At 45.4% G+C, this 23,578-nt stretch overlaps 2 protein-coding genes across 2 annotated transcripts; one reads left to right on the top strand and one right to left on the bottom strand.

The window, feature by feature from the left end:
* Positions 1–1,107: 1,107 nt before the first annotated feature.
* cct7 (chaperonin containing TCP1, subunit 7 (eta)) lies at positions 1,108–12,829 on the top strand. The gene is made up of 13 exons (XM_024142937.2): positions 1,108–1,187; positions 4,117–4,270; positions 4,384–4,490; positions 4,693–4,871; positions 5,053–5,114; positions 5,426–5,535; positions 6,205–6,369; positions 6,765–6,842; positions 7,118–7,228; positions 7,464–7,561; positions 9,624–9,756; positions 10,272–10,478; positions 12,088–12,829. Exons 1-13 carry the CDS (start codon positions 1,182–1,184, stop codon positions 12,313–12,315), a joined length of 1,638 nt encoding a protein of 545 aa, XP_023998705.1. The 5' UTR covers positions 1,108–1,181; the 3' UTR covers positions 12,316–12,829.
* A 4,334-nt stretch (positions 12,830–17,163) lies between these two features.
* LOC112076050 (heat shock 70 kDa protein 12B-like) lies at positions 17,164–21,885 on the bottom strand. Its single transcript, XM_070441161.1, has 3 exons — positions 21,700–21,885; positions 20,544–20,737; positions 17,164–18,687 (listed from the first exon to the last, which is right to left on the bottom strand). The coding sequence occupies exons 1-3, from the start codon at positions 21,880–21,882 to the stop codon at positions 18,429–18,431; spliced, it is 636 nt and encodes a 211-aa protein (XP_070297262.1). The 5' UTR covers positions 21,883–21,885; the 3' UTR covers positions 17,164–18,428.
* Positions 21,886–23,578: the final 1,693 nt, after the last annotated feature.

Raw genomic sequence — 23,578 nt, 5'->3', positions numbered from 1 at the left:
ATGTGGAAAAAGTAAAGGGACGTAAAGACATTCTGAAGGCACTATAGATAGATGTACATGTAAACAGGACTAACAGTGAATAGTAGCAGGATAAATAGATACTAATGGTAAAGGCAATAATCAATGAACGACAGCGTAGTCAATACTAAATCAATACTAATTTTAGCAGCAGTGTAGGTGTGAGGTGAAGCAGTAGTCGTCTGCCGTTTAACCGTCTTATGGCCAGGGGATAGAAGCTGCTTAGGAGTCTGTTGGTCTGAGCGTTGATGCGCCGGTACGGTAGCATGGAGAACAGTCCATGTCTCAGGTGGCTGGAGTTTTTGGCAATTGTTCAGGCTTTTCTCAGACATCACCTGGCATGTACGTCCTGGATGGCTGGGAGCTCATCCCCAGTGATGCACTGGGCCGTCCGCACCACCCGCTGTAGGGTCTTCCGGTCGAAGGGCGGTGCAGTTGCCTTACCATATGGTGATACAACCAGTCAGGATGCTCTCGATGGTGCAGCTGTAGAAGTTCCTAAGGATCTGAGTGGCCATCCCAAATCGTTTCAGCCTTCTGAGGGAGAAGAGGCAATGCCGTGCCTTCTTCACGACTGTGCTGGTGTGAGAGGTCCACGTTAAGTCCTCAGTAATGTGGACATCGAGGAACTTCGATGTGGACATCTCGCAACCTCTCCACTGCGGCCCCAAGTTCTATTAGGTACAGAGTAATGATAATGGAAATAGATGTGCAGAAACTGCATGTGTGGAAACAGCTACAATTAGTAATAGCACAGATGAAAGGGGAAAAGTATCATTATTTTGTATATGATGTTCTAGGATGATAATTTATTGTATGAACTGAATTGAAAGACATTACATTTTTAACAGTCGACTCATGAAATACCTGCAACGGCTTGGGACTGATGTGACARAGTGCACTCAACAAGATAAAGCCGATATCAAGAGAAATTGCAAAGAATGTTATTGAATTGGGACTGGAAATATACAATTCGTCAACGTCAAAATAGTTCAATTTAATCGTGTTCCAATTCTAAAGCGTGTCCCAATGACAAGTACAAAGTTACCCCTGCTAAAAATAGATAAATCTAAAACGCTATATTAAACAGGAAGAGAAGCTCATAGCCGAACTGCATTGTGGGATAGAACACCGGTGCCGTTTCTCTCAAAAGAATTGTAAAGATGATGGTGAGTAGCCGTTCATGCTTCGCTCATTCAGACAAAATCCACCCGCATCCGTCAAATTATCCGTGTATATGTGTTCCCAATTTGCATGTATTGTAAAATGTATGCTCTTTCTATCCAGATTGACTCATTATTTTTCTAATAAAATACGTTATAAAGTCCACCGTTATCACGATGCTAACAAGTAGCATCACTTCGCATCATATGAACATACCGGTATTGTTACTAGTTAGCGACGGTCATGTACGGTTAGTTAATTTTTTGGGGGGTCGTGGGGTTAGCTATGTACATTAGTAATATGCTGACATGGGGTTTATAGTTAAGTGTGAACCCATGTATATTGTTTCGTAGTAGTCATCGCGTCTGGTTAAGTAAAATAGCTACGTACTGGCTTTGTCAACTTGTGCTAACGTTACTAGCTAGCAAGGTGTGGTTGTCTGTCACGGTTTGAAGGATCCAGTTTTTGTCCAATTTWACGCCAGATTTGAATTCTCGTAATGGGGTAGAATTTACGCAGCGGGTTAGGATAAACGGGTTAGTTGCAATGCAAAAAATAACTTGACAAAGTGGATCCCTTCTAACCATGTGCTAACGCTACTATCTACAGTAGTAGCTAGCAAGGAGTGGTTGTCGGTCTTGACAGCGTTGTGGCGCATCAGATTGTTAGAACAGTCGAGAACCTTCCAGCTATGCTATGCTAGGCTAGTTAGCGGGTTATATCTCCCATATGGGCCCATCTAAGCATGTTTTGATTGTCTGTTAATGACAAATATTGGAAGKCTAGCCCCTTAGACACTGAATACGTTATTTTACGTTGAACTGGTGTAAGGCTCGTCACGTTATCGAGCAAAAGTGGGGAGAGGGGAGAACCCTTGCTTGGCCTTAATCAAATTAAACAATCTGCGCCCCTCGGTCATTTTGACAAGCAGCATGCTTCATCGTCCAGAAACGGATMTTTTACATAATACATGTTAGAATTTRTRACTAGTTAATTGGGGAGGCAGATTKCTAAAGCGTTATTAAAAAYAAGTTTGCACGTGAGAATACAATCCTACTCATTACTACTATTCTGAGATACAAAAACATTATTTAAATTAAACTGTTTCACAAATGTGCATTTGGAAAATCATAACTAGCACGCAGGTCACTGTAAACTGGCACTCCACGTGAAAATGGTTGCAGACTGCTGTTGTCTCTTATTATCGGCAACTTCAGGAGCATCTGTGATGGCCAGCATTTGTCTTAATTATTTCATCAAACACTGCGCTTAAAGCCAAATGTGTGGAGTCATGCCTTGGGTTCGAGTCACGAATTTTTATGTCTTGAGACTATACTTGATAGAAAATAAAAATGACATGGAGCCTCAAAACTCTGGACTTGAGACTGATGTCTTGAAATTATCTGATGTCTTGAAATTAGTAAATTATTTTGTGCACAATCTGCGTGTATTACCCTCCAGCCACCTGAGACAGTATTGCATGTTCAAAAAAAACTTTGCTAGATTGGCTGGTGAAATGCACACTTGGCCCTGTGATTGGACCAGCAATATGTCAATCAACACAGGTCAGGTGAGCTAGCTCATTGAGAAGGTTTGGAGGCATTGCTAGTGTGAAACTGGGGAAAATATATTTTTATACATATTTTATATTTATACCTTTTTTAAATAATTTTTATCTCGTCACTAACAAAAGCCTGCACCAATTGACCCAGATTTTTTATTTTTTTTAAATCCGATCTGTGCTTCAGAACAGGAAGTTGCGTGTGTTGTTGACCAATGACCAGTCATTAGCATTGGTGCGCAAAAGGCGGTGCACATATCCAGATTAGTGACCAGAAAGAGCTCGTTTCATTTGACAGGGGAAAAAAAGGTTAGCCTACCTACATTATCCATATAAAGTTCTGTTTAACARTCTGCTACGGACGTATCTTTGCCACAATAGGCTACTTGGTGATGTCATTGATCATATTTCAGGTGGGCCTAGTTTGGGTGTGTTACAGGGCTCGACGTTAACGCTTTTCCGGGGCAAGTAAAATAAAATCACTATCAAACTATTTTAAGCCACGCCGATCAGAATTGTATCAGTGTCTGGATGCAATGTGTTACGCACTTGCCTCCCAATCTCTGCAGAGCACTTTGGAGTATTATTGTAGGCCTGCATTGACGGGCACGAGCAGTCTTTCAATCATGCAGTCGAGAGATGCKTTTGAGATCAAAGTGAGCCTAGCTGCKTGCTAGTAGGAGTTAAAATGCTTCACTAGAAATGGYCGTAGCTTTCTTAGCTTTTCTAAGGGGATGTCAGACTCGGCGCACACAGCCACAAAGTGCTGAATAAATTCTCGTCTTGAACCTGCTAATACCCTTACACTAGTAATGGTCGTTTGAAGAGGCATGCTCTGGCTAACAGTGCTTTTCTTTGTTCTTCACATTKGCTTTAGACATTAAGTGGTCATCACATTGTGTTTTTACGGGTCCACTCAATAGTATGTTGACAGAATTTCCAAAACACCTCGTAGTTCTTTGGGTATTGCTCTGCTCTGAATTTAGGGGTTAGGGTCGAATGTTTTAGTTTTTGACGACTTGGCCCTCTGAYGGCGTCTTCGACATGTTTCTCAAAGTGACAGTCAAGTTGTGAGGTGACGTAAGAGTCCGACTTTCTACATTACATTTTTTTATAAATCAATTTCGGTCAAAATATGGATAATCATGCAATATTCCACGTTTTACAGTTGATTCCATTTTTATTACCAAATTCTGCGATTCCGTCCACGGAAATCATAGTACCCTACCTCTCCATCCTTCCCACTCTTAACCAGGGCCCAACTTGTCTGCATAGTGACTGTAATGTCGATGTCTGTCTCCAGCCAACATCTTGCTGAGCTGAAGGATGTCTTGCTCATCTCTCAATTCGTTCCTTTCCTCCTCTCCCTGTAGCCCACACCGGTTATCCTGCTTAAGGAGGGGACAGATACGTCTCAGGGCGTCCCTCAGCTGATCAGCAACATCAATGCCTGCCAGGTCATCGCTGAGGCCGTCCGCACCACACTTGGGCCTCGCGGCATGGACAAACTCATGGTGGATGGCAGAGGTGAGAGGGATGGAGGAGATGTCGGAGAGGGGGGAGGGAAGCATGGCCTGCAGTAGTTGGACACTTGTTTTTGCAATGATACTGAAGCTATGTGTGTGGGATGTCTCCCTCAGGTAAAGCCACCATCTCCAACGACGGGGCGACCATCCTGAAGCTGCTGGATGTGGTTCACCCTGCTGCCAAGACCCTGGTGGACATCGCACGCTCCCAGGATGCCGAGGTCTGTGTGTGTCTTGTTTGTCTCTGTGGAAGTGTGGCTCCTCTAGCCCCCCATCCTCTAGCCCCCCCATCTGGCTCTTCTAGCCCCCCCATCCTCTAGCCCCCCCATCTGGCACCTCTAGCCCCCCCATCTGACTCCTCTCGTTCTAGTGTTAGTCTGTTCCCTCTCCATTTGTATTTATTGTTTTCTATTCTCTGTCTAGGTGGGTGACGGTACCACGTCTGTAACCCTGTTGGCAGCAGAGTTCCTGAAGCAGTTGAAGCCGTACGTGGAGGAGGGTCTCCACCCCCAGACCATCATCAGAGCCTTCCGCAGCGCTACGCACCTGGCCGTCAAGAAGATCCGAGAGATCTCTGTCACCGTCAAGAAGGACGACAAGAAGTGAGTTGGGAGTCTGTGTGTGATCTTTCAAAGGGGATGGAATAAAGCGGGAAGAAGTTTCCGTTGGACATCAGATTGAACCGTGGTCTTCCTCTAGAGAACAGAGGGAGCTCTTGGTGACGCCACAGCCATGAACTCCAAGCTGATCACTGTCTACACCCTCTCTTCTATCCCCCTCTAGAGAACAGAGGGAACTCTTGGTGAAGTGTGCTGCCACAGCCATGAACTCCAAGCTGATCGCAGGTCAGTTTTTATTTGATTTGATTGAACAACAGAATCATAAGGTGATGGAATTAGCTTTACAAATGACTTACAATTCGTTCATCTACAGCATTTGTTACTATTCGTAGGGTGGCAAAATCCCCCCCTATTTTGTTTTTACTGTTTATCCTGGTTGAACAATTATGGATTTCCTGCTTATTCCTGATTCTGGGAATTTCTGTTGCCAAAATAATGCAACCCTAAAGACTGGTAGTTTTTCAGAGAGTACGGGTATTCATGGGGTGTTAAGGTTGTAGTATACAGCTTGTATTAATGTTGTAATTCAACACCAGGTCAGAAGGAGTTCTTCAGTGAGATGGTGGTGGAGGCTGTCATGATGCTCGATGAGCTGCTGCCTCTCAAGATGATCGGGATCAAGAAGGTGCAGGGAGGAGCTCTGGAGGTAAAAGACTAGCGCACCTTGGCTGGGTGTGAGAGAGGGAAGATGGTGGGTGTCGTTTTAGTGAGATGAGACTACAGTGCTGAATCTCGATATACTAACTCGGCTCTCCTCCATCTTGGTGTCGTGCTGGGACCTAGGGTTCATCTCTATAGTCTAAAACATCTCTCCTCCATCTTGGTGTCGTGCTGGGACCTAGGGTTCATCTCTATAGTCTAAAACATCTCTCCATCTTGGTGTCGTACTGGGACCTAGGGTTCATCTCTATAGTCTAAAACATCTCTCCTCCATCTTGGTGTCGGGCTGGGACCTAGGGTTAATTTCATTTTCGGTCCCAAAGCAGCGTAAACTACTACACCACACCTGACCAACTGAGCTAATTGATTAGTTCAGTGATTGCCTAAATTCAACACACCTGGTCTTCCAGGGGGGGGGGATGGTCTACTCCTGTCCCAGTGTAAACACGGTACAACCCAGCGTCCTGTCTGGTGTAAACAGGGAAATGATTGATTCTAGTGCACTACCATGTGGTCTGGATCCTTTCAAAAGGTTTCATTTATTCCACCACCTATTGCAGTCTTGTCTGTCTCTCTCTACAAGAGACTCTCTACAAGAGACTAATTTCTAATGTCTCTTCTCCCCTCCACTCTCCCACCCCTCCTCCCTCTACAGGAGTCTCACCTGGTAGCTGGCGTGGCCTTCAAGAAGACGTTCTCCTACGCCGGGTTTGAGATGCAGCCTAAACGTTACGACCAGCCCAAGATCGCTCTGCTCAATGTAGAGCTGGAGCTGAAGGCCGAGAAGGACAATGCAGAGGTCCGCGTCAAATCTGTCGAGGTTAGTAATCGATCAATCAATTTAACAATCAATATAGGAGCGTTTTTGGGTCTGCTGTTGTCACTCAGTCTAAATATGAAGAATATTAGACTAAGACAATTGCCAGATGTTTTGACCTGCTTAAAATATATATATATATATATATATATATATGAGAGAGATGTGATTCGTACCCACGTCTCCAGTGATTATGTGATCTGGAGTCTTGGGCTAAGCACTACCGCCAGACTCTAAAGATGGCGTTCCATTCAATCACCCTGTCCCTGTATACATCTGAAATATAAAGAGTATTATTGACTAAGCCATAGGCAATACAGTACCCTACACCAATGCTTTTTAAATGAATAAGGGAGAGTGAAGTCTAAGCACCTTTTCCCCTCGGGTCTCCTCTCCAGGACTACCAGGCCATCGTGGATGCAGAGTGGAACATCCTGTATGACAAGCTGGAGAAGATCTACAAGTCAGGAGCCAAGGTACGTAGCTAGACAATGTTTTCCCTGGTTTACATGTCCTCTGGCAGTTGGTTGAACGGGTTGCCGTGACTACGGCATGCTGGCAGCGGAGACTAAGGTTAGACAATGTTAACTTTCATGCTAGCAGACTTTTTTTTAAAGGAAATTAATTCAACTTATCCCCCCCAAAAAACGCATCAGCGATAGTAAATCTAGACTCACAATTTATCTTTGTTTTAAAAGCATGAAGAAATCAAAAGTTGTGTCTGAAATGTGACATGTTGCTCCTTTTTAAGGTGGTYCTGTCCAAGCTGCCCATTGGAGATGTGGCCACACAGTACTTTGCTGACCGGGATCTGTTTTGTGCCGGACGTGTTCAGGAGGAGGACCTCAAGAGGACAATGATGGTAGGGGACCGCAGTCAGATAATTGGATTTTAAAACTGGGTTGTGTTCATTTGTAGAGTCTTCCAAGCCATGGAAAATGTCTTTCTCATTCGAGAAGTTCACAAGCATTTGTCTGAATTTAGAGCAGCTGTCAAGAGTGTAATTCTTATCAATAGTATCTTCTATTGGTTTGTACATTTTCAAACTGTGTATTGTTCCTAATGTGGTGTGTGTTTCTGTGTAATGTGTCCTCCAGGCCTGCGGGGGCTCCATCCAGACCAGTGTTGGCTCCATGACAGACGATGTCCTGGGGCGCTGTGAAGTCTTTGAAGAGGTGCAGGTTGGAGGAGAGAGGTGAGGGCTCCTAGGAGGAACACTCCTCAGTGTGTTTATTTGCCGACTGCTTCGGGACACTTGTAGAACAGCTAAGTGCGCTGTTGGATAAAAAAAAAAAAATGTTTGTCCTTGCGCATTTTGTAACGGAAGATCTCCACTAAACACAGAATAACAAAAGTTTGTCTTTGTGACCGCCCAGTACAAAGTTGACTACAAATACAAAGTTGGCAAATAAGCGAAGAGTATAAAATGGTGCTTCAAATGAAAACCAAGAGGACTGTCTTAAGAGACCTACAGTGGACTACATASACCTATTGAAATCAATTTCACGTTAATTCAATTAATATTTTGCCAGTTGTAGGCTGTCTGTAATTTGACTCAATATATTTCAGGATGTGCCAAATCAATACTTTAGTGCATTCGGCCTATTGTAGGGTAGGCTAAGCACTGGGCTAGAATAATCTGGCTTAATATTTGCAGCCATATCGGTGATAATTTCACTAGGAGTTGATCTGTCGTCAGTAATTGTGGAATAATGGTAAGGTTTTTGTATTTCACCCTCTTCTCTCCAATTTCATGATATCCAATTGCGATCCGAGTTTAATCTTGTCTCATTGCTCCAACTCCCCAACGGGCTCGGGGAGATGCGACAGTCGAGTCATGCGTCCTCCAAAACATGACCCCGTCCTCAGGGTTTTGCCTGCTACATAAGTTCTGTTATTCTCACAGACATGATTCAAACAGTTTTCGAAACTTCAGAGTGTTTTCTATCCAAATCTACTAATAATGTGCATATCTTATATTCTGGGGATGAGTAGCAGGCAGTTGAATTTTGGCATGCTATTTATCTGAAAGTGAAAATGCTGCCCCCTGCCCACAAGAAGTTAACACCCGCCCACTTAACACGGAAGACAGCTGCACCAATGTGCCCGCCACAAGGAGTTACTAGAGTGCAATAAGCCAAGTAAGGCCCCCCCCGGCCAAACCCTCCTAACCCGGATGATGCTGGACCAGTTGTGGGAAACCCTACGGGATGGCCGGTTATGACACAGCCTGGGATCGAACCCGGGTCTATAGTGATGCTTCAAGTACTGCGATGCGGTGCCTCAGACCACTAGACCGATGCGGTGCCTCAGACCACTAGACCGATGCGGTGCCTCAGACCACTAGACCGATGCGGTGCCTTAGACCGCTAGACCGGATGCGGTGCCTCAGACCCTAGACGATGCGGTGCCTCAGACCACTAGACCGATGCGGTGCCTAGACCACTAGCCGATGCGGTGCCTTAGACCACTGCCGATGCGGTGCCTCGACCTAGACCGATGCGGTGCTCAGACCACTAGACCGATGCGGTGCCTTAGACCGCTCCGAGTCGGTGCCTCAGACCACTAGACCGATGCGGTGCTCAGACCACTAGACCGATGCGGTGCCTTAGACCCCTGCCGATGCGGTGCCTAGACCCTAGCGATGCGGTGCCTCAGACCATGCGATGCGGTGCCTAGACCTGACCGATGCGGTGCCTAGACCCTAGCCGATGCGGTGCCTCAGACCACTAGACGATGCGGTGCCTGACCACTGACGATGCGGTGCCTAGACGCACAGACCGATGCGGTGCCTCAGACCACTAGACGATGGCGTGCCTAGACCTGACCGATGCGGTGCCTCAGACCACTGACGATGCGGTGCTCAGACCACTAGACCGATGCGGTGCCTTATAGAACCATGCGGGAGGCCTGTTAATGTTTGAATGGAGAAAACTGCGCTGCCCTTTTTCTATCCGTAGGCCTATCGACACGCGCTCTAACAACGCACTTGGCAAACGTTTTTTGTTGCGCCGTGTTTTGGGAACCGCATGTTACATCTTCGGCCGTTTTGTAACAATGCTTTGTTAAAACACTCGCTAGCCTAAGTTCCATCGATATCAGGAAACCGGGCCCTGGCTAGTGGAACATTTCCCTGGCCTGGCAGTGTCTTTCTAAAATATTGTATTGCAAAGATTGGGAGAATTTCACCAAGCCTAGTTTTAAAATTGTTATTTTTCAAGTCTGTGTTTTTTTTAATGTGTGCCCACTTCCTCCAGGTATAACTTCTTCAAGGGTTGTCCTCGCTCCCATACGTGTACCATCATCCTGAGGGGCGGAGCTGAGCAGTTCATGGAGGAGACGGAACGCTCTCTACACGACGCCATCATGATCGTACGCAGAGCCATCAAGGTAGGTTGACCCGCAGGCCACTGGACCTAAATCATAGTGTTGGATTGAGGGCACATCCTGAAGCTAAAATGGTCTTTGTGGCAAGTGCTCCCTCTACTCAACTCTGACTTAAACCAATGCCATCCTTCTACAGTGAGCTGATATTTAATCAGTGCTTGGGCTGGGTAACTAACCTAAGGTATCTGTGTAGTTAAATGCGTCCTCCTATCCAGCACATTTCACTGTTCCCTAACAGTCATTGAAGTCGGTAACCTAGTGGTTAGAGCGTTGGGCCAGTAACGAATCCCCGAGCTGACAAGGTAAAAATCTGTCATTCTGTCCCTGAACAAGGCAGTTAACCCACTGTTCCCCGGTAGGCCGTCAATGTAAATAAGAACGACAGTCTAAATAGTCTCCTCTGCTCCATCTTGTCGTCTCCTCTCTTCCATCCTAGCTGGTGCAGTAGAGATGGAACTCTCAAAGTATCTATGATTATTCCAGAACCATTCATTAACCTCTCCCTCCATCCTCTCCAGAATGACTCCATCGTGGCTGGCGGAGGTGCGATCGAGATGGAACTCTCAAAGTATCTGCGTGATTATTCCAGAACCATTCCTGGCAAGCAGCAGCTGCTGATTGGAGCATACGCTAAGGCTCTAGAGATTATCCCCAGACAGCTGTGTGACAACGCAGGCTTCGACGCCACCAACATACTCAACAAGCTGCGGGCCAAGCACGCACAGGTAGACACACACACACACCATGCCTACACAGGTGGGTAGACAATGGGCGCGTTCCAGCCGATCACYTTTGTCAAGATGTTGAGTGTTGTTGGTCACCTTTTCATTGTGTTGCATTATGGGTAGAGGTGAAAGTAAGTTTTTTTTTTTTTTAAACATTGGGGGGACACTCATTACCGCATGAAGAACGAACCAATAGACTTCAACTTGTTGAATACGCTCAAATGAGGTGTGGTTGAACGATAACTCTGACATCTTGGCCGAGGCAGAGAGGAGTGACAGACTTGTGCAGGCCTAACGAATGACAATCCCTGGCTGTCTTTTCACAACACTTTTTCTCTTTGCATCAAATAGCGCTGTATGGATGCCAGAATTTGTCTTTTTAGTGTAGCAGTCTAGTAGTTGGAATATAATCTTGCCGTCTGGACACTGACTGTAGGCCTCATGTAGCCTATTTTAAAAACTCTTGCGGAATTTAAGTTTTCATCCGTAAAATTCTAGACCAAATGTTAATTCTGTTTTGGGAACAGGAGTGGAGAAATATGAAACAATATTTCTTTCAACATCTTAACAGAATGTGATTGATCGTTTAGGGTTTTGTTATGTAGCCTAAACATGCGATTTTTATAAAAGGTGACAGTTTCATTTTCAAACACAAACAATATGCATCCAAGACCCAACTGAAATACTATCCGAAAACATGTTGGATYGTTTTCACAGCTTTCCATTTCTTTTAAAACTGTTCAAACTATCATTTGGATGTTGGTCCCTGGTCCCTAAACAGAAATGAAAGAACTTGACCGTCGTCAAGATAGATAGATAGAATGCTCAGTGCATCATCAACATTCTATCGATATTACCTTATTCTGGTGAGCAAGGCTTTTAAGTGTCAAGTAATGACAAGAGAAGCTATTGTAGACAATTTGACTAACAAATAGTCTACCAAATGTTTGCAAATTATAAGCAGAAAAAAATATCTAAAATGAGGCTTTAAAATTAACATCGCCTCTTGTCGTTTCGTCATCCCTGCGTACYGTGCGCAGGGATCCTACATAAGACTTTTGAAGTAGTTGTTTGACAACATGACTGCTTATGCCACATTAGATAGATAGGCTAAGACAGTTTAAAAGTTAAATGGCAAATCTTTATGAATTTTTTTTTGTGTGTGTGTAGACACAGGAGGTCCACGTACTGAGCCGAAATTGAAATCTACGTTTAACTCTTATGGGGATAAAAACTGTCCGACTTGTGACTTGACTGCATGAACTTTACAAAAATCTTGTGTTCAAAAGTGCTATTTGGCACCTGTCAGTAACCAATGAATTGTACCCATATTATGTTTCCAGTTTGAGTGTCATAGATGGATATAGAAAAGTTTATTTTAACATTTATACCAACTTTTTTTTATAAACAATAGCAGCTATGTTGACGCTGCCATGTTGATCTGAGCCTTGCTGTTAAAAAAACACTAGTATCCGACTTTCTGCTGTCGCAGATGCAACTGCACCCACTTCTCGCTGACTTTCATCTATAGTCTGCTTCATTAGGCTTACTGCTTAAACCACTGAGAGATCCACACACTAACCTCCTCTCTCTCCCCCTCTCCTATTAGGGTGGTATGTGGTACGGTGTAGACGTGAACAATGAGGATATAGCTGATAACTACTTGGCGTGTGTGTGGGAACCCTCCATCGTGCGTATCAACGCCCTGACTGCCGCCAGCGAGGCCGCCTGCCTCATCCTCTCAGTGGACGAGACCATCAAGAACCCGCGCAGTAGCGTAGAAGGGCCACCAGGGGGCGGGAGAGGCCGGGGACGTGGCAGACCCCATGCTCACTAAAGGGGATCCTGACCTCTAACCTCCAGAGCCATAGACAGACATTCTGGCAAACTAGGTGAAATAGGAAAGAATCATCCACTTTGTTACTAAATGTTCCCATGACAACAGCAGTCAAGATGAGATTCTGTTCATTTTAATTAGAATGTGATAGTCTTTGGAATGTTTGGAACCAACATGGCGGTTCTATTAGAGAGCCTCTAAATTCTAATGGAGTTTACTGAGCCGTGTATGTCTATGGCTCTGGTCAAGCCTCACTTCAGTCCCCTCCAATATTTCTTACGGGAGGGGTGCAACAGCAACGGTAGTAGTGGTACTCTGGGCTCTGGCTAGGATGGTGGTAGAATTTGGTCCAATTTCCCTTTTCTCTCCTTGTAACTGATGGCATCTATGTTGTCCAGTCATCTTAATGCATCAGTTGGCAAAACCAGTTCACCTGTTATATGACTAACATCAGTCTGTCTTACTAACTACAACTCTTATTCCCTTTGTCTCACATTGCTTCACATTGAGATGGCTGGAGACTTGAGCCGCATCGCCCCAATACCATTTTCTTTTAGTTTTTTTTGCATGTGTTTAGACCCCCCCCCCCCCCCCCAGCCATTGTCTAGGACAGAGTCAAGGGTGCCGTCTTTTGTAATGCTTCTAACTGTCACACGCACTGAGTTAGTCATGTTGTTGACAATGTTTTTTGTTGCTTTGTTGCTATTTATTATTGGCCCATTAAAATCAATAATTCTACAGCTCAACTACCGTCTCCTGTGTGTTGCAGGAAGAGGTGTGTGTTTGAATATTAGCTGAAAATACCTTGGGTTTGATGATCTGGAAAACTTCACTAGTCTAATCCTGATGCGTAGCGTTTACCTACCCGTCAATGACGTTTGGGGGTTGCCATACCAATATGTATTCAACCCTTTTCGTTATGGCAAGCCTCCAAAATATAAACGTATGTAAAGTGTTGGTTTCATGAGGTGAAATTAAATATATCCCAGAAATGTTCCATACGCACAAAAAGCTTATTTCTCAATGTGTTTCCATTCCTGTTAGTGAACATTTCTCCTTTGCCAAGATGATAATCCACTTGACAGGTGTGGCATATCAAGAAACTGATTTCAACTGCATTATCATTACACAGGTGCACCTTGTGCTGGGGACAATAAAATGCCACTCTAAAATGTGTAGGTTTGTCACACAACACAATRCCACAGATGTATCACGTTTTGAGGTGGCGTGCAACTGGCATGCTGACTGCAGGATTGTCCACTTGTGCTTTTGCCAGAATTGAATGTTCATTTCTCTACCGTAAGCCACCTCAATGTAGTTTTTGAGAATTTGGCAGTATGTCCAACTGGCCTCATGACCAGCCCTTGGACCTCCACCTGCAGGATCGTCAGAGACCAGCCACCCGGACAGCTGATGAAACTGGGTTTGCACAACGGAAGACGTCTACGTAAACTCAAACGTCTCGTCGTCTTCACCATGGTCGTAACCGACTTCAGTGGTTAAGGCTCACCTTCGAGGGCCACTGGCACGCTGGAGAAGTGTGCTCTTCACAGATGAATGCCGGTTTCAACTACCGGGCAGATGTGTATGGCATCGTGTGGGTGAGCAGATTTGCCGATGTGAACAGTGCCCGATGGTGGGGTTATGGTATGGGCAGGCATAAGCTACGGACAACAAACACAATTGCACTTTATCGATGGCAATTTGAAAAGGCGCAGAGATACCGTGACGAGATCCTGAAGCTCATTGTCGTGCCATTCATCTGCCGCCATCACCTCATGTTTCAGCATGATAATACACGACCTCGTGTCTCAAGGATCTGTACACAATTCCTGGAAGCTGAGAATGTCCCAGTTCTTCCATGGCCTGCATACTCACCAGACATGTCCCTCATCGAGCATGTGTGGCATGCTCTGGATCAACGGGTACGACAGCGTGTTCCAATTTCCCGCCGTTATCTAGCAACATCTCGCAGCCACTGAAAWGGAGTGGGACAACAGGCCCCAGTCAACAGCCTGATCAACTTTATGCAAAGGAGATGTGTCACATGAGGCACATGGTGGTCACACCAGATACTGACTTGTTTTCTGACCCTTTCCCCTACCTTTAAGGTATGTGACCAACAGATGCATATCTGTATTCCAAGTCATGTGAAATCCATAGATTAGGGACCAATGAACTTATTTCCATTGACTGATTTCCTTATATACTGTAACAGTAAAAAAAAATGTGTATGTATCATTTATTTTTGTTCAGGAGTGTAACATTTGCTTAAATTGCATGGACTGAGTCATTCATTATTGAACAATCTGTACCCACACACACACTAATCTGTAAGGTCCCTCAGTCGAGCAGTGAAATTCAACCATAAAGACCAGGGAGGTTTTTCTAATGTCTCACAAAGAAGGGCACCTATTGGTAGATGGGTAAAAATATAATACACCCAGACACTACAAAGATACAGGTGTCATTCCTAACTCAGTGGCCGGAGAGGAAGGAAACTGCTCAGGGATTTCACGATGGTGACTATAAAGCAGAGTTTAATGCCTGTGACAGAAGACTAACGATGGATTAACAGCATTGTAGTTACTTCACAATACTAACCTAATTGACAGTGAAAAGGAAGCATGAACAAATAAATATTCTGAAACATACATCCTGTTTGCATTAAGGCACTAAAGTAAAACAAAAAAATGTGGCAATTAAATGAGCTTTGTCCTGAATAAAGTGTTAATCCAACACATCACCGAGTATCATTTCATGTTTTCAAGCATGGTGGTGGCTGCATCATGTTATGGGAAAATCTGGTTCAGTCGGCTTTCCAAAAGACACTGGGAGACAAATTCACCTTTCAGCAGGACAATAACCTAAAACACAAGGCCAAATATACACTGGAGTTGAATGATCCTGAGTGGCCTAGTCACAGTTTTGACTTAAATTGTCTTGAAAATGTATGGCATGACTCGAAAATGGCTGTCTAGCAATGATCAACAACCAACTTGACAGACCTTGAAGAATTGTAAAAAGAATGTGCAAATATTGTATAATCCAGGTGTGCAAATCTCTTAGAGACTTATGCAGAAAGACCTGTCGCGGACCCCGATGTCTTGCTCCCAGACAAACTAAACAGCTTCTTTGCTCGCTTTGAGGACAGAACAGTGCCACCGACACGGCCCGTTACCAAAACCTGCGGGCTCTCCTTCACCGCAGCCAACGTGAGTAAAACATTTAACCGTGTTAACCCTCGCGAGGCTGCCGGCACAGACGGCATCCCTAGGCGCGTCCTCAGAGCATGCGCAGACCAGCTGGCTGTTGTGTTTACGGACATATTCAATCAATCCCTATCCCAGTCTGCTGTTCCCACATGCTTCAAGATGGCCACCATTGTTCCTGTTCCCAAGAAAGCTAAGGTAACTGAGATACTAGTCAAGGATCATATCACCTCCACCCTACCTGACACCCTAGACCCACTCCAATTTGCTTACCGCCCCAATAGGTCCACAGACGATGCAATCACACTGCACACTGCCCTAACCCATCTGGACAAGAGGAATACCTATGTAAGAATGCTGTTCATCGACTACAGCTCAGCATTTAACACCACAGTACCCTCCAAACTCGTCATTAAGCTGGTCTCGACCCCGCCCTGTGCAACTGGTTCCTGGACTTCCTGATGGGCTGCCCCCAGGTGGTGAGGGTAGGAAACAACATCTCCACTCCGCTGATCCTCAACACTGGGGCCCCACAAGGGTGCGTTCTCAGCCCTCTCCTGTACTCCTTGTTCACCCACGACTGCGTGGCCATGCACGCCTCCAACTCAATCATYAAGTTTGCAGACGGCACTACAGTGGTAGGCTTGATTACCAACAACGACGAGACAGCCAACAGGGAGGAGGTGAGGGCCCTCTGAGTGTGGTGTCAGGAAAATAACCTCACACTCAACGTCAACAAAACAAAGGAGATGATCGTGGACTTCAGGAAACAGCAGATGGAGCACCCCCCTATCCACATCGATGGGACAGTAGTGGAGAAGGTGGAAAGTTTTAAGTTCCTTGGCGTACACATTACAGACAAACTGAAATGGTCCACCCACACAGACAGCGTGGTGAAGAAGGCGCAACAGCGCCTCTTCAACCTCAGGAGGCTGAAGAAATTTGGCTTGTCACCAAAAAAAACACACAAACTTTTACATATGCACAATCGAGAGCATCCTGTCGGGCTGTATCACTGCCTGGTACGGCAACTGCTCCGCCCACAACCGTAAGGATCTCCAGAGGGTAGTGAGGTCTGCACAACGCATCACCGGGGGCAAACTACCTGCCCTCCAGGACACCTACACCACCCGATGTCACAGGAAGGCCAAAAAGATAATCAAGGACAACAACCACCCGAGCCACTGCTTGTTCATACCCTACATTACTCATCTCATATGTATATACTGTATTCTATACCATCTACTGCATCTTGCCTATGCCGTTCGGCCATCGCTTATCCATATATTTATATGTACATATTCTTATTCATTCCTTTACAGTTGTGTGTATAAGGTAGTTGTTGTGATATTGTTAGATTACTYGTTRGWTATTACTGCATGGTCGGAACTAGAAGCACAAGCATTTTCGCTACACTTGCATTAACATCTGCTAACCATGTGTGTGTGACCAATAAAATGTGATTTTATTTTAACTGTAATCGCTGCCAAAGGTGATTCTGACGTATTGACTCAGGGGGTTGAATACGTATCAAATCAAGATTTGTTTTATTTTTTTAAAAACATACAAATATTATCATTTTTCTTACCACTTTGACATTATAGAGTATTTTGTGTGGATCATTGACAACAACAAAAAAGTTCCAAATCAATTTTAATTGAACTTTGTAACACAACAAAATGTGGAAAAAGTCAATGGGTGTGAATACTTGCTGAATGCACTATGACCTATGTGTATATGAGCTTCAGTTCACCTATCTTACTTCATCAGAGCCCAAAATATGAGCTTCAGTTCACCTATCTTACTTGATCAGAGCCCAAAATATGAGCTTCTTTTACGCAATGTGTGTTAACAATGTAAATGCAGTGTATAGCCTCAACATGGTTAAAACTATTACATTTGATATCATGGATGGTCCATCCTTATATACATAGCTCTGTCTATGGTTTTGAGTCCTTACATTTTCCCAAGCCCGTCCCTTAGCTTTTGACAAAAAATGCGCAAAATAAGGATTCTAGCAAAATAAGGATTCTAGCTTCAACCGACAATTAATATGGTTATCTTCGATGAACAAGCTATAGACAGGTTATTTCTTAAGATAGTTCTTTATACATAAAATGATAATATTTCATATGAGAAGGGTATAAAATACAGGATCCATCAGGACATCTGCATGTACTGTGTACACAACTTAAATACTGTTGTGATCATACCTTATTTGGTGTTTTTCCAAGAAGCCTACATTTCTTTCAAGCAACTGTATATAAAAGGTCTAAATTACTAGCGTATACAATCAATGGTTCAGATATATTCATAGCATATTTCTGTCAGTCCTCGTCACAACCAGTCCATAGTTCAGTTCATTTCTCCATACAGAGAAAGTAAAACGCTTGTTCAGCTGGTCATTCAATCCAGTGGCCACAAGGTGGCACTACAACAAAAACATTAGTATTATTATTATTATATTATCAGTTGACTTGAAGACGGAGGCACTGGAACTAGATACAGGCAAGAGTCTATAGCCATGTTCGAGAGCAAGGATTTGATCCGTGATGCATTGTGGGTAAATGCTGACTGACTTATCTACAAGTAATCATGAGTGGTTATTTATGATTCAAGGTGATTGGTCAGGATTCGGCAGTGGTCTCCACCAAGCCCAATATATTCAGGCAGCTCCCAGAGGGACCTGATCCTAGATCAGATTGAGATGTTTCGATGTGAAAAAAGGAATTGTGATGTTGAGCAGTTCGAAGGTCATGTAGTCACTTAAAATGTCACATCATGCCATAACTCAATATTAAAACATTTAATTGATCCTGGATCTTTCACTTCGGACCTATTCCACGTGGGTCCATTTCCTACTTTCTCCTTCTTTACCCTTTGACATTGTACTCAGTCTCCTCAATTTGAAAGGAAGTCGATGGCGGCTCGGACCGTCTGATTGGTCGCCATGTCTACCGCCATCACTTTGATCTCTGTGTCTCCGAACTGCATTGTGGCTCGGATCTCTCTCCTTTCCGCCCCGTCAACCGACCCCGGCAACGCCTCCGGTAGATCCAGAGTGATCGCGCCGCACTTCCTGACTCCAGGGTCGCTGATGTAAACGACGTCGTCGCTGACGCTGCAGTAGATATTGATGATGATCTTCCTCTGACCGGATCTAGAGAAAGAGGAGAAGGTTTGGTGAGTCTCTCTAAGTGTGTGTGTGTGTGTGAAGTCTCCTAAGTGTGTGTGTGTGTGTGTGTGGTGTGTGTGTGTGTGGGTGTGGTGTGTGTGTGTGTGTGTGTGGTGGTGTGTGTTGTGTGTGTGTGTGTGTGGTGTGTGTGTGTGTGTGTGTGTGTGTGGTGTGTGTGGTGTGTGTTGTGTGTGTGTGTGTGTGTGTTGTGTGTGTGTGGTGGAGGTGCAGAGTGTCTCGGGTCCTAAGCCCTTCCCAGCCATGCTGTGTGTGTGCATGTTTATGTGTTTACGTACTGTGTGTCTGACCGACCTCGCTGTGTTTGTGTAACCCGACTTTGTGTGTGTGTGTGTGTCCCGACCTCGCTGTGTTTGTGTACCCGACTTTGCTTTGTGTGTGTGTGTGTGTCCCGACCTCGCTGTGTTTGTGTAACCCGACTTTGCTTTGTGTGTGTGTGTGTGCCCGACTCGCTGTGTTTGTGTAACCCGACTTTGCTTTGTGTGTGTGTGTCCCGACCTCGCTGTGTTTGTGTAACCTGACTTTGCTTTGGGTGTGGTGTGTGTGGTGTCCGACCTGCTGTGTTTGTGTAACCCGACTTTGCTTTGTGTGTGTGTGGTCCCGACCTCGCTGTGTTTGTGTAACCCGACTTTGCTTTGGTGTGTGTGTGTGTGTGTCCCGACCTCGCTGTGTTTGTGTAACCCGATTTGCTTTGTGTGTGTGTGTGTGTGTCCCGACCTCGCTGTGTTTGTGTAACTGACTTTGCTTTGTGTGTGTGTGTGTGGTGTCCCGACTCGCTGTGTTTGTGTAACCCGACTTTGCTTTGTGTGTGTGTGTGTGTGTGTCCGACCTCGCTGTGTTTGTGTAACCGACTTTGCTTTGTGTGTGTGTGGTGTGGTCCCGACCTCGCTGTGTTTGTGTAACCCGACTTTGCTTTGTGTGTGGTGTGTGTGTCCCGACCTCCGTGTGTTTGTGTAACCTGACTTTGCTTTGGTGTGTGGTGTCCCGACCTCGCTGTGTTTGTGTAACCCGACTTTGCTTTGTGTGTGTGTGTGTGTCCGCGACCTCGCTTGTGTTTGTGTAACCCGACTTTGCTTTGTGTGTGTGTGTGTGTGTCCGACTCGCTGTGTTTGTTGTACCGACTTTGCTTTGTGTGTGGTGTGTGTGTGTGTGTCCGACCTCTGTGTGTTGTGTAACCTGACTTTGGCTTTTGTGTGTGTGTGTGGTGTCGACCTCGCTGTGTTTTGTGTAACCCGACTTTGCTTTGTGTGTGTGTGGTGTGTCCCGACCTCGCTGTGTTTGTGTAACCCGACTTTGCTTTGTGTGGTGTGTGTGTGTGTCCCGACCTCGCTGTGTTTGTTGTAACCTGACTTTGCTTTGTGTGTGTGTGTGTGTGTCCCGACCTCGCTGTGTTTGTGTAACCCGACTTTGCTTTGTGTGTGTGTGTGTGTGTGTCGACCTCGCTGTGTTTTGTGTAACCTGACTCTTGCTTTGTGTGTTGTGTGTGTCCCGACCTGCTGTGTTTGTGTAACCTGACTTTGCTTTGTGTGTGTGTGTGTGTGTGTCCCGACCTCGCTGTGTTTGTGTAACCGACTTTGCTTCTGGTGGTGTTTGTGTTGTCCCGACCTCGCTGTGTTTGTGTAACCCGACTTTGCTCTGTGTGTGTGTGTGTTGTGTCCCGACCTCGCTGTGTTTTGTTACCGACTTTGCTTTGTGTGTTGTGTGTGTGTGTCCCGACCTCGCTGTGTTTTGTGTAACCCGACTTTGCTCTGTGTGTGGTGTGTGTGCGTGTCCGACTCCCTGTGTTTGTGTAACCCGACTTTGCTCTGTGTGTGTGTCCCGACCTAGCCGGCGTGTAGCTCCGCCTGACGACCTCGCCTAAAGCCACCGATTGGTCAACGGAGACGAATCTATCGAGGATGTCGGTGCACCAATCACGGCCCTCCTTGACCAGTAGTTTGTCCCGGGGGTGTCGACCCTCCACGAAGCGGTTTAGAACCCCAACGCCGTAGGTCAGAGGGCAACGGCGCACACGCACCTGAAGGAGAGTAAAGGTAGATGGAAAATGTTTATAACAGGGTGCCACAGTGTGTGTGTGCACCTGGGGAGAGGAGAGAGAGCAGTGATTGGTTCGAATAGTTGGTGACGTCATAGCACCTGGAGGGAGGAACAGGGGAAATTGAGTGAATCTCAATCGTATTTCCTTGATTCCTCACATCCTCTGTCCTCACCTACTTCTCAACCCATTGGAGAAGTTCAGAGGGGAGGAACCTTTTGAGAAGGATACGAGGAGAGAGGAATCAAGGCAATAAGGAAATAAAATTGAGATGCACCCATGGTAGTAGTGTGTATAGGTACCACAGTGGGGTTGAGAGTGGACGTGTTTAACCAGAAGTCTCCAAAAATTTGACCAACTAGGGGGTTAAGGGTTAAGGTTAGAATTTAGTGTTAGAATACATTTTAGGGTTAGGAGCTAGGATTAGTTTTAGGGTTAGGAGCTAGGGTTAGTTTTAGGGTAAGGAGCTAGGGTTAGTTTTAGGGTTAGGAGCTAGGGTTAGTTTTAGGGTTAGGAGCTAGGGTTAGTTTTAGGGGTAGGAGCTAGGGTTAGGGGTTAGGAGCTAGGGTTAGTTTTAGGGTTAGGAGCTAGGATTAGGTTTATGATTAGGAGCTGGGATTAGTTTTAGGGTTAGGAGCTAGGGTTAGTTTTAGGGTTAGGAGCTAGGATTAGTTTTAGAGTTAGGTTTTTGGGTTAAGGTTAGGGGTTAGGGAATATAGGATTTTGAATGGGACTAAATTGTGTCCCCTCACAAGGTCAGTTCTACAAAACTGTGTGTGTGCATACCACGGTGTGACTGTGCGTACCATGGTGTGCATGTACCACGGTGTGTGTACCACGATGTGTGTGCGCATACAACGGTGTGTGTGTACCACAGTGTGACTGTGCGTACCACGGTGTGACTGTGCGTACCACGGTGTTTGTCTGTGTGTATATACTCTCACCACGGTGGGGTCCAGTCCGAACAACACAGCCCCCTTCAGTATGGTCAGACCCACATCCTGAGGGATGATGATGCGACACGTTTGCCCCAAAGCATTCTGGGCCGCCCGCTGCAGCATGGGCGACTCAGCGAAACCCCCAACCAGGAACAGGAAGCGAATACCCTGCACTTCCTGTCTCTGCATCAACTCCTCTGGAGGGAGAGAGGAATGAGAGGGGAGGTGAGACCAACATGTCAATGTTGAGGTTTATATAAAATGTGTCCCTTTATGCTACATTGTCAGACCAAATAATGTTAGTGAGTGAGTGTGTGTGTGTGTGTGTCTGTGTCTGTGTCTGTGTGTCTGTGTGTCTGTGTCTGTCTGTCTGTCTGTCTGTCTGTCTGTCTGTCTGTCTGTCTGTCTGTCTGTCTGTTGTCTGTGTGTGTGTCTGTGATTGTAGTGTGTGTGTGGTGTGTGTGTCTTGCGTGTGTGATTGTGTGTGTGTGTGTGTGTGTGTGGTGGTGTGTGTGTTTGTCTGGTGTCTATGTGTTGTATGTCTCACAATGTGTTTTGATGATGTTGTTTATGGTGGGTTTGGAACAGTCGTTCATGGCTTAGGAGTGAGTACGTAGCATTCCTGAGCGACACACGTTACTAGTTTCATGCTAGAGAGAGAGAGAGACATTGTAAATAAGATTTGGTTCTTAATGTGACGTCGCCCGGATAAATAAAGAGAGAGGAGAGATCCGTAAAGAAGACATGCAGGGGGTGAGACCGGACTTTTCTATGTTTTACTAAATGTAGAGAGAGGGGTAACAATATTTTATTTTATTTTGTTCATCCTCACACAGGAGAAGAGGGTCAATACACCAACAACACAACACACACACACACACCACACACAAACACACACACGCATCAACAAAACACACACAACACCACCAACACAACCCAACACACAACACAACAACCACACACACAACCGTTTGCTCCCCACTAACTACTTGCTCTTGCGCAGTGGCAGTCTCACACTCTGTCTCTGTATCTTATTTGTAGAAGTCGATAAAGGAGAGGGCAGAAGATATTAAGGCGCTGGATCGCGGGGTGGCAGATGCGTTTCTGAGCTCGAACGGTGGTCAGATACACCCATGCAGCGGGACGCTTCGCGTAACAACGATATTTATAGACGCTAATGAGGTATGATCAGGGGAAATCAACCCACAGACCTGCGTTGCAAGGTCATGCTCTGTGTCTAGAAAATTTACCTTGAAGCTCTCGATAAGTCCTCCCGAAGATTTACAAAGGATGGCTTCAAAGGCAGGTCGGAGCGCGACGCCGTATGACTCCTATAATAGGGAAATTGAATGAAAACAGTTGTATGAGTCTCGTAAAAAGTATATCACCCTGATTATTCACCGAGTATTCCACGCCTGACCTATTACCCTGCTCATGAAACCTGACATATACCCTGACTATACATCCTGACTAACACCTTTTGACTTACACCCTGACTATCCGACCTTGGACTATTCCCCCTGAGTATTCCACCTGACTCTAGCCATAACACCTGCATATCACCTGATATTCTACGATACACCTGAATGCCTATTATCACCAGACTGACCTGACTCTACACCTGACTATACACCCTGACTATACCCTTGACTATACACCTCATATGATCCCTGACTATTCACCCGATGATTCACCTGATAACACCTGACTATGACCCCTGGATTACACGACTGACTATCACCTAATATACACTCTCGACTAACCTGCTCACCTGATCTATACACCCTATATATACCCTGAACTCAATCCCTGACTATTCACCCTTGATAGGGTACACCCTGATATACATCCCCCGCTATAACCTGACTATAGCACCCTGATAACA

Source organism: Salvelinus sp. IW2-2015, unplaced genomic scaffold (genome assembly GCF_002910315.2).
Source record: "Salvelinus sp. IW2-2015 unplaced genomic scaffold, ASM291031v2 Un_scaffold3536, whole genome shotgun sequence".
NCBI lineage: Eukaryota > Metazoa > Chordata > Actinopteri > Salmoniformes > Salmonidae > Salvelinus > Salvelinus sp. IW2-2015.
Note: the sequence above shows the minus strand (reverse complement) of the source record. Positions and strands in the feature narration are given on the sequence as shown.

Bases quoted from the DNA above. Each gene is read 5' to 3' on its own strand.
- LOC112076050 (XM_070441161.1), bottom strand. From the start codon at position 21,882: ATGCAGAGACAGGAAGTGCAGGGTATTCGCTTCCTGTTCCTGGTTGGG. The intron at 20,738-21,699 runs GTGAGAGTATAT...ACTCTCCTTCAG, and splicing joins TCGGACTGGACCCCACCGTG to GTGCGTGTGCGCCGTTGCCC. The intron at 18,688-20,543 runs GTCGGGACACAC...CTCTTTCTCTAG, and splicing joins CGGAGCTACACGCCGGCTAG to ATCCGGTCAGAGGAAGATCA.